We start from the raw sequence: 16,878 nt of genomic DNA, 5'->3' as shown, positions 1-16,878 counted from the left end.
TAATAACCTTAGGACAATTCACACAGCGCCATCTAGACCCAAGTTAAGCTAGCTAAAGCTTGTGTTATGGGTACTAGATAACTGATAAATAAATACATAGATATTTTTTTTTCGTAAATACATACATATTATACATAGAAAACACCCAGACCGATACAAACAATCATACTCATGAACGTGTCCCATAGATTGGCGCCCAAACAATGACAGTAACAGTGTCCCATAGATTGGCGCCCAAACAGGGACTGTCCCTGTGTCCCGTCCCATAGATGATAATCGCCTATCAAATCAAATCGAATCAAAATATCTTTATCCATCTAGTTCTATTATAGACTTATTATACGTCAAATCTACCTTCAGTTTTGAGTGCTTTTGAGCTTAGAAGAACTGATATAAACTCAGCTCTTAATTTTTTTAAATTAGCCTCTATATGATTACAAAAATATAGAGAGCTTTAATGTATGCTATTGTGTTTTTGTTAAAAGGAAATAAACTAATGATATATGTACATAAACAGCATCGCTGTTATTACTTCGCGTAACACGGGTGTGTAGTACCCATATCACAAGCTATGATTATCTTCGAAATAAATAGCGCTGTGTGAATTATTATTATGAATTGGACTGTACATTCCATGTAGTGATTGCTTATATATAATGTATACATCATTCAGCGAGATCAAATAAGAGCCAGGCCGATAGCTGTAAATAGAGGAACGTGATCGAAACTGGAAACCAATTACGTTGTATTGCACTCCTGGTACAAGTATCTAGTTATTTATAGATAGCTCATACCGCTGGGGTACATAGGGCACGTATCGACAACAAATAATAGGTAAAACCTAACCATGATCTAAATTGTTGATACGTTTCGCGAACATGCGATAGAACGAGATCGCAACATCTTGCATCTTTCTCAAGCTTGTAATAGAAAACAATATTGGAGTTCCACATCTTGAATTTGTCAGACATTCAGAGATTTCAAACTAACAACGCTTCAGTAGAGACGAACTTCTTATTACTCCGATAGATACACAGTGCAGGAATCCGATGCATCGAGTGGTAGAGAGAAAAACTCCGAGCAGTTTCCGTTTTGTGGCTCTGGTGTAGGTTTTAGATGCGGCGTACGTCAACACTCACCTTCACCTCTCATGTTTCTCTGGCCCAATCTGGTAGGATCCTGCTAGTGCTGCTTTAGATACACGTTCACTAGAATGTGTATCTAAAGCAGTCTTGGCCTGTTGACTTGGCCTCTTGACCAAGATCTTTTAGAATACTGGAGAGAGATTTCTTTGGACCGGAAAATGCAGCGTGGAGCAAGGTGGACCGACGATCTGGTCAAGATCGCTGGAAAGCAATGGATGCGAGCAGAGCAGGACTGATTATCGTAAAGATCTTTGGGTCAAGCCTTTATTCAGCAGTGGACGTCTTCCAAACTGAGATGATGGTGATGATCTCTCGATCCCACTTTGACCGCATATAAGTAAACCACATCGCCATTTTCGTCAATTCGTTTAATACTTTGTAATATTTACTTGTTTTTTTACATGGTACTTAGCTATATTTGTTTCCCATATCGTAATGAGCTCAACCTCTATTACATGTTTAGTTTTTTCGAATCCTATATATATAAATAAGACGAAATTCGAAGCAATTCACTTATTAAGTTGAGTGAAACGGATGGCATTTTCTCATTTAGACCCATGTCTATTTAGACAGTTGATAGACTACTCTGTTTAAATTACAAATACAAAAAAATAAAACAAATTACATGACGAACCAACAAGGTAGAACTTAGTCAGCTCAATTAGTATTGGTATTTTATTGCAAACCATCTGGGTGAACCCATTCCCGACAGAAATATACGATACGATATTGAATGTTCCAAGAAAAGAGCATAAAGTATGATAAGTAAATCTTACCACGTTTTATCCCCGATATTTGTTAATATTAATTAACAACACGCCTACTTAATCTAAGATAGGTATAACTTTAAAATAATGATAGGGACAATAACGGGCCATTGTTCCTTAAACAAACAATTATACAAAATTGATGCTACAGACAGTCCCCTTTGTTGGGGCTGCTTTGAAGCTGAAGTAACGGCGGCTCACGTAATCCTGGAGTGCGCGGCAGTGGTCCCACAACGAAAACAAATCCTCGGAACGGTGAGGTCGTTCCGTGAAGCCTGTGAAAACACCAGGAGTCTTCTGCGCTTTTGGGAGGAGCTTGGCTGACTATTTTAGTAGTCTGGCTCTGCACGCACAACGGCCCGAATGAGAGGCTAATTGCGGAGACTGGAGTCCAACATACAGTACAATACAATACATCCCCGATATTTCGGGGATTCAACCGTCATGATCACGGGTAAACTGAAGAACAACGGGTAGGTGGTAAATAAATCTTTTATGGGCAGTTGATGTAATAAGGAGTAACTTAGGCCACTTTTATTTTAGAAAATTAAGTTAAAGTCCACGCGGACGAAGTCGCGGGTACAGCGAGTACAATATAATATTACAACGTAGAATTTATTCCTGAAATTTCTCAGTACTCGTTAAAATATGCTAGCGCTATATGCCTTTTCAGAGAATTTGAACATCGCCTTATCATAGTAACAGGCATATCGGATTAACTGCATCGGATTTACTGTTTTCGCTCTTGACTCAGTTTCAATAGTAAAGTTTATGTAATGTAACATTTCGAGCTAAATTTAGATAATAGATTTGATATTGATATTGGGTTTTAATTATGGCCGACTTCAAATGTAGTAAAGTTGGATTTACAGTATTACGTAGGCTTATAATATAGCTTGGTTTTAACAACGATGGCAAATAAGGTTACGGTGCATCTAATGGTAAACGGTTATCGTAGCCTATGGACGCCAGATACACCAGGGGAGTCACGTGAGCATCGTCGACCCTTAGATAATCTAGTACAATTAGGTTCTTAAAAGTTCCTTCTTGAAATACCCCATTCCTTCATTCATCTCGCGAGAAAACTTCGGGAGGTTGGTCATTCCACAAATAAGGTGTACGCTAGAGGAAGCATCTCTGAAATCTCTGTTCAAGAGTTTACAGTGATTTTACTTTAAAAAAAACTATGATTGAAAAAGCAAATGTTCGTATTAAATGAGCAGAACCCATTTTAGGTAAGGCGGTGTGCTAATCCGCTAGGTCACCGAGGCTGTCTGTCTAATTATAGTAGTTACTGCTTAACTGATCGCTAAGCAGCTGACTATCGTAACTGAGTAATCTTGAATAGGTAAAGTTAGATTGCGTATTGCAAGTATCGGTGTTCGATACAAGTTTGATAAGTTTCCACAGAACATTCTATTACTTATTACGTTTCCTTAAAAGATAAAATCCTAAAACCTTTTTACCCAACTTCTAAAATGCTAAGAGTAGAGGCACAACATACTAGTCTTCTGGAATGACCATTTATGAGTGATATTATGTGTGTATTGTCTAAGTAGAGCTTGTGTTATGGGTACTGTTGGAAATACTTAACGTTTATATGTAAATAAATATATATATTAAAGCCCAAATAAATGAGGTAAGGAAAGGGAGAAGCAAATGATGATGATGATGATGGTGATGATAGTGATGATGACATAGATTACATATTAAAGCACATATGAATGAGGTATGGAAGAAGCAAATGATGATGATGATGATGATGATGGTGATGATAGTGATGATGACATATATTACATATTAAAGCGTATCATGGAAGATAGTGGAAAGTGGCAAGAGCTCCACCGCGACAAGAGCGTATCTCTTAAATTATGAATATGGTAAAGGATGAATATATATTTATATCAGGTTACTAATAACCCATAGTATAAATACAATACAGACTAACATACATATATACAGATGTAATAATAATGTAAATAAACAAATATAAATCGTTTCTGTGGACACGGCTTTTACGACGGTAATCTACCACGGTAGCGCCAACACACCTCCCCTCACATAGAAAATATCCAGAGCAATACAAACAATCATACTCATGAATACAAATGTTTAAACCGTGCGAGGAATCAAACATGCGGAAGTATAGCAGTGTGCAAAACTACCGTGTTTCCCAATTAGTGGTACGCGTACCCCCAGGGGTACGTGAAGTTGTATCAAGGGGTACGAGCGGCTATCAGTAAAACAAACATACACACATACTCACAAACTTTCACATTTATAATATTAGTGTGGTTGCTACAATTGGTACGCAAGGTTTGAGATCTTTTTTGAAGTGGTACGCAGCAGAAACTATTTGGGAACCCCTGCGCTAGACCACTGAGATCATCAAACGATTGGTAACTAGTAACCCACTGCTACCAATGTATCATGTCAAATGAACCTCCTCGTAGTTGTTTCCTAGAATAGTTACCGTCATAACTGACCTAACCTTGCTGATCTCATTATCCTCCACCAAGACATATCGGTAGAGCAGACAAGTACACAATTCTATAATCCACCATTATAAAAAAACCTAGAGTATGAAGTTGCAGGCTCATGTAGGCGATAATAAAACCGTTTAATCTAAGTATCCGTTGGTTTATGAGTTTACAAAACAGTTTTCTTGTGACCGTAACGTGAGATATCGAAGGTTACACAGATTTAACCTAGTCTTTGCCTTCAGTGTTAGTTAAACTGATTTATCCTGGGCAGGGGTGGATCTACCTAAGGGCTTTTTGGGCTGCAGCCCAGGGCCCCGAGGTATCCTCGGGCCCCCAGTCCCTACTGAAACGATATTTAGAATATAAAAAAATATCTAATATGTTAAAAAACCTTGCTTTTTGGGCTGTAGCCCAGGGCTCCGGATACAAAGGGTATCCACTCCCCACTGAAACGATATTTATTTAGAATATAAGAAAATATCTAGAATGTTAAAAATCTATCATAAGGTTGGCAACCCTGAGATCAATCAACCCATGCAAGTGCGCGTCTATAGAAAGGAACGGGGAATATCTGGTCGCTTGTTTTTGGTCGGTGTATTTTTTTAGTTGAGTACTATAATTAGGTAGGTCCCTGGGTAGATTTAGCACAGGGCCCCACAAATTCACGATCCGCCCCTGATCCCACGCCAGCTTTAAGTTTACTTAAGCTTACTTGCTTTATGGCCTTAACGGTGATGCAGGCGCTTATATATTTATTTTCACTGGGATTACCACGCAACTAGTAAATAATAGTTACATGGTAAATTTAAGTTAAGTGGTCTGACGGTTTAGCGCACTTATGTACTTCTGATGGTCGCGGGTTCAATTCCTCGCATGGCACAAAATTTTGTATTCAGGAGTATGATTGTTTGGATTGGTCTTGGTGTTTTCTATGTATAATATGTATGTATTTAAAAAAATATATATCTATGTATTTGTATCAGTTATCTAGTACCCATAACACAAGCTTTAACTAGCTTAACTTGGGTCAGATGGCGCTGTGTGAATTATCATGAGATTATTATAAAATTTTTATACCGTACCAATTGGAATATACCAATATTGAGAAAAATAATTGCAGGTTAATAAAATTTTGAACAAGATATATATATCTGAAATATTGAGATGGAGAAAACAATGAAGAAGATAGAGAATGAATACACCAGAAGAAGTAAGAAAGGAGCGTTAGTATCGAAGAATGATTGAACTTTGAAGAATATATATAACTGAAATGCGATTGTGGAGATGAAAACAATGAAGAAAATGAGAATGAATACATCAGAGGAAGTAAGAAAGTAGCGGCAGAGTCGGAAAAGTTGAAGAGTAGTCTGTCATGTTTCGACATGTAATGTGCAACAATGAAGAGAATATTTTAAAGAAAATGTTATATATGAATGTGATTGGTTATAAGGACAGAGCAAGGCCGAAAAAGAGATGGGTGGACGGCATGAAAGATGGTATGGTAAAAAAGGGTGTGAATAAAGAGATGACTGCGAACAGGGATGAATGAAAGAGAAGGACATATTATGGTGAATCCAAATGAAGGTTTTAAGGAAGGAGCAGAAGATGCAGCGCAGTAATAAGACTGAAAATACCCAATAATAATCATTATGATAAATACAAATATTTTGTAATAGCTGTGCCCGCGGTTCTAGTAATTTATAACCTATAGGTTATTATGATGGATAAGCTATATTATTGTAAAGATTCCGTAGTTTTTGCAGTGCGGTTTTCTTGAAACTTTTTAACACGCACAACCACATTGTGGAATCACTTTCCATCACTGGTACTTTCAGAACCGTTACAATATCGAAACCTTCAAGAAGAGAACTTATTCCTTTTTTAAACGCCGGCAACGCACTTGCAATTCTCCTGTTGTTGCGGGTGCTGATGGGCGGCGGTAATCACTTACCATCAGGTGAGCCGCAAGCTCATTTATCCGCTGTGCCATAAAAAGGAAATTGCTTGCGTGAAAGTGTGATAAACATCCATCCTCAATGATAAACTTCCGCGTTTGTAATATTGCTAACTGTAATATTGTGTATGATTGTAAGATTAGAGGATCCCTTTGCTTGGAAGCAAGCAAATAAAGAACTACTAAATATAGTATGAACAGCAAATAAATACATCTGAATACATGACTACACTATGACTGATTTCCTTTTATTAATTGTTTAACCAGTTGGTTATATATTCAATATTTTTTTCTATTTGAGTATTCAATTCAATTAGAGCTAATAGGTGGTTTGTATTCACACCCTTAAACTTAAAAATGTAAAGTAACAATAAAATTATTTAAAAGAGCAACACGCAAGTTTCTTGCTCGTTCTTCTTGTGATGAGACAGCTTTCTGAATGGGAGGTATATTAAAAAATGTAATGACTATTCAAAAGTGCTTCAATGTGGATTTATTTGAATAAATGATTTTCTATTCTATTCTATTCTACATCTAATAAAAATATTCGGTGAACCCGCTATCAGAAGCGAGCGCTACTAAACAGCTACACCACTGAGGCCGGTTAATAATTTACTATGTTCTTTGCACAGGTCATGCCAATTCTGCAATCAACCCAATAGTATATTGTTTGATGACGAGGAACTTCCAGCGGTCTGTTCGGAAGCTGCTGTGCGGTCGTGGGGTGTGTCAGCAGACAAAATTCACTGTGAGTTTATTTATTTTACTTTTTAAGGTTGTCTATATACTGGAAAAAGTTACTTCATACGTTATTGAAATATAATGAGATTTTTTATAATAATAATGATATAATATAATAATAATCTCAGGACAATTCACACAGCGCCATCTAGACCCAATTTAAGCTAACTAAAGCTTGTGTTATGGATACTAGATAACTGATACAAATAGATAGATATATATTTTTTTCGTAAATACATACATATTATATGATGTTTATATTTAAACGCAGTAATTATGATAGAACTTTTATTTAATTAATAAAACAAGTAAGTAATATTTTAGTAACTAACAGCTGTACAACTCAGAGAGAGAACGAATTGAATGAACATTGAATGAACAGTGAATGAATGAACGCTGCCAACATAACAATAATGGAACACAAGCTGACCAACTATACAATATATCAATGTGTAACATTTCCACATCTAACATTATACATAGAAAATACTCATGAATACAAATATTTGTGCCGTGAGGAATCGAACCCGCGACCATCGGTCGGTAAAGCGGTGTGCTTAGACTGCTAGACCACCGAAGTCGTCAAAGTGATCTTGATCATCAAGGAGATTTAAATGATAACAGAAAATGTACAAATTTAGGAAAATAATAATAATAAATAATAAATCTCAGACGATAGAGAGAAGGATAACAATAATAATCTCAGGACAATTCATATTTGGGATTTTAATTTAATGTTAGACATAGACACCTTTATAAATACCTATACATACCTATGCATTGTAAATAAACTAGCTTTTAAAAAAAAGTAATTCAATTGAGGTTCTTGTCCGTTCTTCTCGATTGGATCTATATACCGAACTGGACGGTAAGGAAAAAAAATTATAATGTAAAAACTTGACGTTCATAAGCGGCTAAAATGTCCTATATGAATAAATGATTTTTGAATTTGAATTTGAATCATCTTTTGCAAATCGGATCGAATGGCCAGCAATCTTTCTAAGCTCATCAAACCATCTCTTATAAAAAATGTATTGTAGCCGACGTGCCTCGCGACTGCAAACCAGACCTGTAAAATAAAACTAAAATATTAATAAAAATAAAAACACATAAAACATATAGAAATAACCATAATGTATATATAAATCCATATTTACCTTTTACTATATATATGTATAAATTGATACTTCACTGTTAAAATATATTGTTTGTTTGTAGGGTGTATCTGTAAAATTCTATGTTACGTACCTGTATACCTACTTATTTGGTAATTAAATTGATCCCACCGCTTGTGCGTAGATAGCGACACCTATAGCAGTTATCACTTCCCTCGCACCGCAGTCGAACGCGTCCACTACCCTCACGCTATATATGCGCAAGCGACACGGACAGCTGTAAACTTCAATCGTTTTCATTCCTGAATATTTCACCACTCCACGCTTAACTGTATCGGCTTCATGTATGTTCTTTTAAACTGGAGTTCTTTTACAGTGGAGGTGTACACAAAAGCCAGATGGGTCATCAAGTGACTACGATCTATATCATGAGCCACATAAAAGGTGTTATTTGCAGGTAAATATTACATATATTACTATACTAAAACTTACATTTGAGACTAGTCTTATAGAATTTAGTTACAACATTTAAAAACTTTTAAATTCATCGAACAGACTATTTTTATTTTAAATCTGTATAAGTTTTTATTATCTTGTTTCATATTAAAAATATATGTAATCACATCGATTAAATTATTAACCGTGTCTTAACACGGATGATTTTATGGCAAATAAAGGTATTTACCTCCCTCGACGTTTCGACTAGGTTGCACTAGCCGTGGTCACGAGCTGACTGGAGTAACAGCGATGTCAATGTAGATAGGTGACAGCAGTTTCTTCATCTACCGTCACTAGATTGTTCAACGAAAGTTCGCGATCGATCGATCGATCGCATCAGTATACATTTAAATAATGTATACTGATGCGATTAGTTATTTTTAAACACGAAAGTTTAAAAATAACTAATCACATCGAATTCACTAATACAGAATTAATCGATTTACTTTATTTAGTACTAGAACTTTACTTATGTAAATGAACCTATTGTCCTAGCTATTGAAGACTCCTTTTAACGATAAAATAGCCTATGCCAGGAGGCTCCACTCCTCCGTAGCTTATATAAGTATAATGACTATGTTACAGTACATTATAGTTATAAATATTTTTTTCTATATCTGTAATCTATACTATATTCATATAATAATTTCCCTGACATTATTGTATGATATATTGATTTTTATTATAGAATAATGACAATATGTGAGACGTGAAATGAAAGTACTTTTTCGGTTATAAACAAGCAAACTCACTTATTCATATATACATAGTTATATTAGTTATATTCATTTATATAGATATATATATATTGGGTATGTTAGGGAGCTCCGTAACTAATCCGAAATAAAAGTTTCGGATAATCGGATAGGGGCGGAGACTAATTGAGACACGTTATGTAACCATTTTATTAGCTATTTGTACTTTCCTTTTGAATATCCTTCAAAAATTAATATTCGTGACCGAAATTATCCTAAACTAACGGATAATCCGAAATAATTTCATATCCGCATCTCTATCCGTATCTGGTATAATAATTCCTATATCTGAAGCTTATCCGTATCCGAAATTGCATATCCATAACATCCCTAATATATATAAAGTAGTTACATACATACATAGCAATTCTGATATTTTAGCACAAGTTCGGTAAGTATATATATGTTATGGGCAACGTGATTAACTGGGCATTATTAATAAGGACCGACTATTATTAATAATGTCCAAGAGCGATAAGCAATGTGATTAATTTATCACTTTGATCGGTCATTATTAATAATGTCCAAGAGTGATAAGCAAAGTGATTAATTTATCACTTTGATCGGTCATTATTAATAATGCCCGACGGCCCGTGGTCCATGTAATAAGTCAGCGTTTAAAATAGCTTCAATTCATTACTTGGATCGGGCAGTGTGAATAATTCCAGTTAGGTAAGGTTAGGTTGTTATTTTTTGTTGACTTTCATGAAAGTTTAATTTCATTTAACTACTGCAGTTCACCTATTTTATTACTTTGCCCAAGATAGGGTGGGCACTATTAATAATGACCGGGAAAAGTGATTAATCATGATATTTTAATCACATTGTCAAATTTAGTCGGGCATTATGAATACAGACCGGACATTATTAATTGTGCCTTGATTTATCAAATTGCCCGTAACATATATATATGTATGTATATGTTATTAAAAGATTTTAAGTATTTTCACGTATTACTTAAAAGATTTGCTTTTATTAAAATAGGGAAACACGCGTTGAAAGAAAATTCAATATTTCGATGACAGGTTAGAAAGAGATTATATTCGAAAATACGGAAAAAACATGGAGGTCGCAAATTCAATTTCATCTACAGTTCATTTTGCAAGCTTCCGGCTTTCTGGAGGCTTTTATCGGACTTTAAATATTGATATCTTTTTATGTGGCCGAAAAGTTTTAGGAAAACATGCCCTGGAATAAATTAATTTATGTAAAAATGTTATTAACTGTGAGTAGAATATGTTTTAATATTTTATCATAAAGTTTGTTTCGACTTCGCTCGGGTTGAATAATTGTACACATACACGGAATATTCAACATGATTTCGTTGTATATATGTTGTTCTTTTTTTTGTAAACATTTGTTTCTTTATACATAATAAAGACCATTATTATTATTACGTTATTTATGAGCTTCCCATATTTAGCAGTTTTATGTTTTTGTTAAGGGTTGACTACAGATGAAAGTGGATGTAAATGAAAAAGTATGGATGTAAAAGTTGATGTTGACGACCTCGGTGGTCTAGTGGTTTAGCACACTGCTTTACGTCCGATGGTCGCGGGTTCGATTCCTCGCACGGCACAAACATTTGTATTCATGAGTATAATTGTTTGTGTCGGTCTGGGTGTTTTCTATGCTTAATATGTATGTTTTAACGAAAAAAAAAAAATTATGTATTTGTATCAGTTGTCTAGTACCCATAACACAAGCTTTAGCTAGCTTAACTTGAGTCTAGATGGCGCTGTGTGAATTGTCCTGAGATTATTATTATTATGATAAAGCTGACGAGTTTGTTTGAACGCGCTATTCTCAGGAACTACTGGTTCGATTTGAAAAAGTAAAGTTATTACGAGCAGATAAGTATAATTTTTTTTTTGTTTAGGTATTCAAGTACATATTATATATTAATATTTTTTTTTATCTTTATGTATATTGTATTAGTATCTGTATTTTGGACATTATATTTTTATGTTTAGTTTTAATTATTTTTGACATTTTTATAAAAAATATTATTTGCACATTTTAACCCACTCAACACTTTCTATGCCACGCTCTATAGGGTTGACTGCAAGAGATCTCTTTTAGAGATAAGTCCTCCTTTGTTAACATTAGCTGTAATTAATATACTTACAAATGTATTTAAGTGCAATAAAGAATATTTAATAAATCTGTCTACCCACTTATTTAGTATTTTAAAGATTTAGAAAGTTATGTTTAGCTTTAGTATTGCCATATATATTATCGTAAATATTAATATAACACCGTTGGTTTCAAAGAATGCAAAAATAGTTAAATAATATACTCACTTGTAATATTTGAAAGATAAAGGGCCCAAAAGTTTCAAAAGTTTGAATTTGGGCAACACCAAAATCTTACACTGTCAATTGACTGACTAACTGACTCTAAAGTGGAGAGAAATATTAATATTAAACCAAATATATCTGAGGTAGGCCGGTAAGCTTGACCCAGATCACCAAAATGCTGAGTTCTAATACACTCAGAAAATAGCAAACATAATCAAATTTTGACAATGTAAAGTATCTTTCCTCTATTACTTAACATTCTTTAATTTACTTTACAGCGTTGGTCAGTCGGCTTGGTACATTTTTTTATCTTTCTTTTTCTTTTTATTCTTTTATCGTCTTTTAATCCTTTTGTACCGTAATGAGAATCGTCGCTTGCCCGCAGAATCACATATTAATAATAATAATAATAATATAATAATAATCTCAGGACAATTCACACAGCGCCATCTAGACCCAAGTTAAGCCAGCTAAAGCTTGTGTTATGGGTACTAGACAACTGATACATATATACATAGATATTTTTTTTTGTAAATACATACATATTATACATAGAAAACACCCAGACCGATACAAACAATCAACTCATGAATAGAATTGTTTGTGCCGTGCGAGGAATCGAACCCGCGACCATCGGTCGTAAAGCGGTGCACTAGACCGCTAGACCACCGAGGTCGTCAAATTAATAATATATTCTTTGATTACATCAATTCTCCCATCTTTGTCGTTCATAATACAGGCTCAGACCTTTTTAAATCAGTATTTTTTTTATTAATACAGATGAACGCACTTCGCTACAACGGCCATGTCCATGGGGCACCACTACCACGCGGCATCGAAACTCGCGCGCAGACAACCCAACTGAGTCACGTGACGCGTTCGTCGCGTAGAACTGCGCCGGCGCACGCACTCTCCGTCGAAATGCTGCAAAGGCACGGCCACATCGATTTCAAACGCTGATGTTTGGTGTCATTGTACGATTAGACGTTACGATTAATCGATTGATCGTTTTATAATCGATTACTTTGGACAGATTGTGAGTTACATAAGTGAGAATTTATTAGTGAGATTAATGAATTTGTGTTCTATAGTTTAATTGTGATCGGAAGAACATTTGGAGTTATTTAAATTATATATATTGACTCTATCTGTATGTAGTGATGTTATTATGTATCAATGTGTGCATTTAGTAAGTTTGTGTATTGTCTGTGACCAGTACGGACTCTGTATAGTTTTGAGACTAGAAGCTTTATGAATTGTCTATTGTTATTTATAGACAATTAATTGGTAAATAGTTTATCAAGAGATTTTGTCCAAAGTACCTCTGTTACTAACCTACCAAGCTACTTGACAAAAATAGGTGAGCTATTTTTGTCAAGTAGCTTGGTAAGTTGTTTGTATCGTGTTATCATATGATACCCGTGATTATACTACATTGCCACTCTATAGGTGCAGGGTATCCATATCTCTCTGCATCATCTCTCTCTGTGGTTGTAGCCCACTCATGCATAAACGAAATATCTCCTTTGGAAAGTTTACACTCTTTCCCGAGGAGATAAAAACGATCGCTCCTAAGAATATCCTTCAATTCTTGTCCCTGACGGGTCTAGGTAGCGAACTCTAAAAAGGGCGAGCACAATAGATCTATGTAGGTCGCAGTGCTACCGGTGCTACACATCTGACAATAGCCCAAACAACCCAATAAAAAAAATATATCTAAGTCTATTATTCCTGTTCACTGCCCAATCGGCTATTGGGTTCCTTAAAATATGGTCGAGCGCAGTGATGGATAGCTCATACGTCATACTCGTGAACGTATGTACTGCTTATAGGGACTAATCTGCTCTAATCACTGCGACTGATTTAATCCTATTGCGTATTTTATATCTGACCCTAACAAATTAGTGCTAGTTGGTGGTTTGTATTCACGCGTTTTGAAATGTAAAGTTACAATGTTTATTTAAAAGGGCAACACGCAAGTTTCTTGCTCGTTCTTCTTGTGATGAGATAGCTTTCCGAATGAGCGATAGAATAACGACTATGCCTATTCAAAATTGCTTAATTTATGATTATTTGAATAAATGATTTTCTATTCTAATCTGTGCAATCTGACCCTGCAATCGAATTACAATTGGTTAAGCAAGCTCCTTGACAACTAGAATAGGTGGTACTGAGCATACCCACGCAGACAACTTTTAATAATCTATAACTCTCATTAATTTTATATCAATACATTCAATGATGACTCAATCAAGAAAATAATATTGTTTGCAAATCGTCTCAGGTCTCTCTATTTTCTTAGCAACTAAAATGGAATATTTACTTTATGTAGATAGAACATTTATATAGTCTGAATACGTTTCGTTTCTAAGCTAATTTCTAAACTAAATATTCTATTACAATTGTTTTTATAACTTACTTGTTATCTCCCGCAAGTATATCTTTTTTTAGTTATATAATAGTCCTGTTCATTCATATGATCCTTTATCTTCATGTATATACAATCAGTTTACTTGTGAAAAGGTAATAAACAGTCTAACATTTTTCAGGTTTATAATATTAGCGTTAACTTCAATACATTTGGATTGGAAAATATTTTGAAAATATCTAGGAAATTGTTGTTAGTTCATATTTTTAACCTGTCACCTATTCAAGCTAGCCCGCAACGTATCTTTGAAGTATATTGTGTTTCGGTTGGACGATAATAATAATAATAATATCTCAGGACAATTCACACAGCGCCATCTAGTCCCAAGCTAAGCAGAGCATGTGTAATGGTTACTAGACAACTGATATAAATACACGGATACATTTTGTTTTGTAAATAAATACATATGATACATAGAAAATACCCAGACCGATACAAACAATCATACTCATGAATACAAATGTTTGTACCGTGCGAGGAATCGAACCCACAATCATCGGATAGTAAAGCGGTGTGCTAAGCCACTAGACCACCGAGGCTGTCAACGAAATCACCGAAGATGATGATGAGGTGACATTACAGGGTGTTGAAGTCAAAAACCGTAATCCTTTGAAACGGTAATGCCGTAATGAGTTTGATGGCCATCGTTGATGATGAAGCAATCGCCATTGGTGGCAAGTGGTGATCATCAGCTTATTTGCCATTCTAGTCATTTAGAAATAACTATGAACCGTTTGGGCGGGCTGTATATAGACTCCCAGTAAATGGACCAAAGAATTTCTTCTTAAATTAGCTGTAATTGTAATACATTTATTAATAAATGTGATACTAATTAATTAAAAATTCTGTACATAATATATAAAAAATGTAAATAAAATATTTATGATATCACCTATATATATGACTTTTATTCTATAGAATATATTTTCTTTGACCTATAATGCTGTCGACTGCTACTGGCCTTTATAGCCCAAGAGCCCACGACGGCCAGACATACGTCATATTAGTAAACGTGAAAGTTCTTGTATGTGTGTCCCCAACACAGGTAAGAACGATCCCCAAACATGAAACCTGGATCGTAGTTCCTTTGGCAGGTACCAGGTAACAAAGGTGTAAAAAATTTCATATCAAATTCGTTATTTTAAGAAACTCCATATTTTCATATATTGTTCGTAGCATTATTATAACTTGCGCTGCTCATTGCCAGACACTTAGTGTGGTTCCAACTCCCCGCCGGACCCTCCTAAACTATACTATTTTATAAATAAACTTACGTCATTTTAATAAAACTGAACTTTATATATATTATTGAGAGAACTATTAAACTGAGTTTCCTAAATTGCCAGACAGTTTTCTTGGTTCCTTATCCAACCAGACTCATTGAAACCGTATATTGGGTAATAACGGTGTATACAATTTCATATCGCGCACAAACAGGGTCAATAGGAATCATTGTGGCACTGCACTCACTGGGCCCAACTTTCTGCTGCGTGCTGCTACACCGACCACGACAATATACCTGTCCCGTCTACATTACGCCACTAAGGAGCAGGACATTGTCGATTATATTCATACCAAGAGTAACCTGACATTGAGGGTGACGCAGCTGAAGTCGAGTCACAACGCGAGTTTCAAAGCGTTTGTGGCCCTGGTCCCCACCGACTTGCTGTCCACCTTTATGAGAGGACTACTGGCCGAAAGGTGTGGTGTATCGGTGCTACCGTGGCAGATTGCCGTCTTCAGTGCAGTGATCACACAGACAATATAGTTGTATTGGTTTTTAAATATTATATTACATATATGTATGTTAGTCTATAAGGTATTTATAATATGGGCCTAGTTGCCTGAAATAAATGAATAAATAAATATCAAATTCGTTATTTTAAGATGCTCCATTTTTCACATATTGCTCGTAACAGTATTATAACTTGCTCTGCTCGTTGCCAGACCCTTAGTGTGGTTCACGTTTACTAACATGACGTATGTCTGGCCGTCATGGGCTCTTGGGCTATTACAAATAGGATAGGAGGCGAGTACAGAGGGCCCTCTAAACTTACCTATCTGAGAATAGAAATAGAAATAGAAATAATCTTTATTCAAATAAACTCATTACAAGCACTTTTGAATAGTCATATTTTGATTCTACCACTCATTCGGAATGCAGATTCATCACAAGAAGAATGAGCAAGAAACTTGTGTGTTGCTCTTTTTAATAGATGTTTTTTTTATATAAATAATTACAGTGTTTGTTACACTGTAAGTAAGAGAGTAAGAGGCATGCGACAATCAACATAGAAATCGCTACGCACTCATTATTAGTGTAATCAGATAATATTGTCAGTGCTATGTATTTAAAATTTTTCTACAAAAACATTATTATCGTTAACGAATTCTCCAATTTTATAGTAAGCTTTTTTGCAAAGGAAGTGTTTTATTTGACATTTAAATCTTTTTTCTGGCAGATTTATAACAGATTCTGGTATTTTATTGTAAAACCTTACGCAATTGCCATAAAACGAATTACTAACTTTAGCCAAACGACATTTAGGTAAAATCAGTTTGTTATTGATACGTAAGCTTTTATTAGTGCAATCACTAACTCTTTTGAAACTGTCTATATTCTTCCTGGCATACATGATATTTTCATGAATATATTGAGAAGAATAGTTTTCAGAAATAAAATATGAATCCT

At 35.0% G+C, this 16,878-nt stretch overlaps 1 protein-coding gene across 1 annotated transcript in view; it reads left to right on the top strand.

Moving 5' to 3' along the window:
- Positions 1 to 12,718, top strand: part of LOC131842813 (neuropeptide FF receptor 2-like) — a 151,788-nt gene extending 139,070 nt beyond the window's left edge. The window contains exons 7-9 of the mRNA XM_059191379.1: positions 6,982 to 7,097; positions 8,582 to 8,662; positions 12,539 to 12,718. Coding sequence (XP_059047362.1) covers positions 6,982 to 7,097; positions 8,582 to 8,662; positions 12,539 to 12,718 — 377 coding nt within the window. The remainder of the gene's footprint in view (positions 1 to 6,981; positions 7,098 to 8,581; positions 8,663 to 12,538) is intronic.
- The last annotated feature ends 4,160 nt before the right edge of the window (positions 12,719 to 16,878 follow it).

The sequence above is a fragment of the Achroia grisella genome, unplaced genomic scaffold (genome assembly GCF_030625045.1).
Source record: "Achroia grisella isolate CSIRO2021 unplaced genomic scaffold, CSIRO_AGI_Agris_v1 utg2506, whole genome shotgun sequence".
Classification (NCBI taxonomy): domain Eukaryota; kingdom Metazoa; phylum Arthropoda; class Insecta; order Lepidoptera; family Pyralidae; genus Achroia; species Achroia grisella.
The sequence above is the reverse complement of the archived record's forward strand: the minus strand, read 5'-3'. Positions and strand labels throughout refer to the sequence as shown.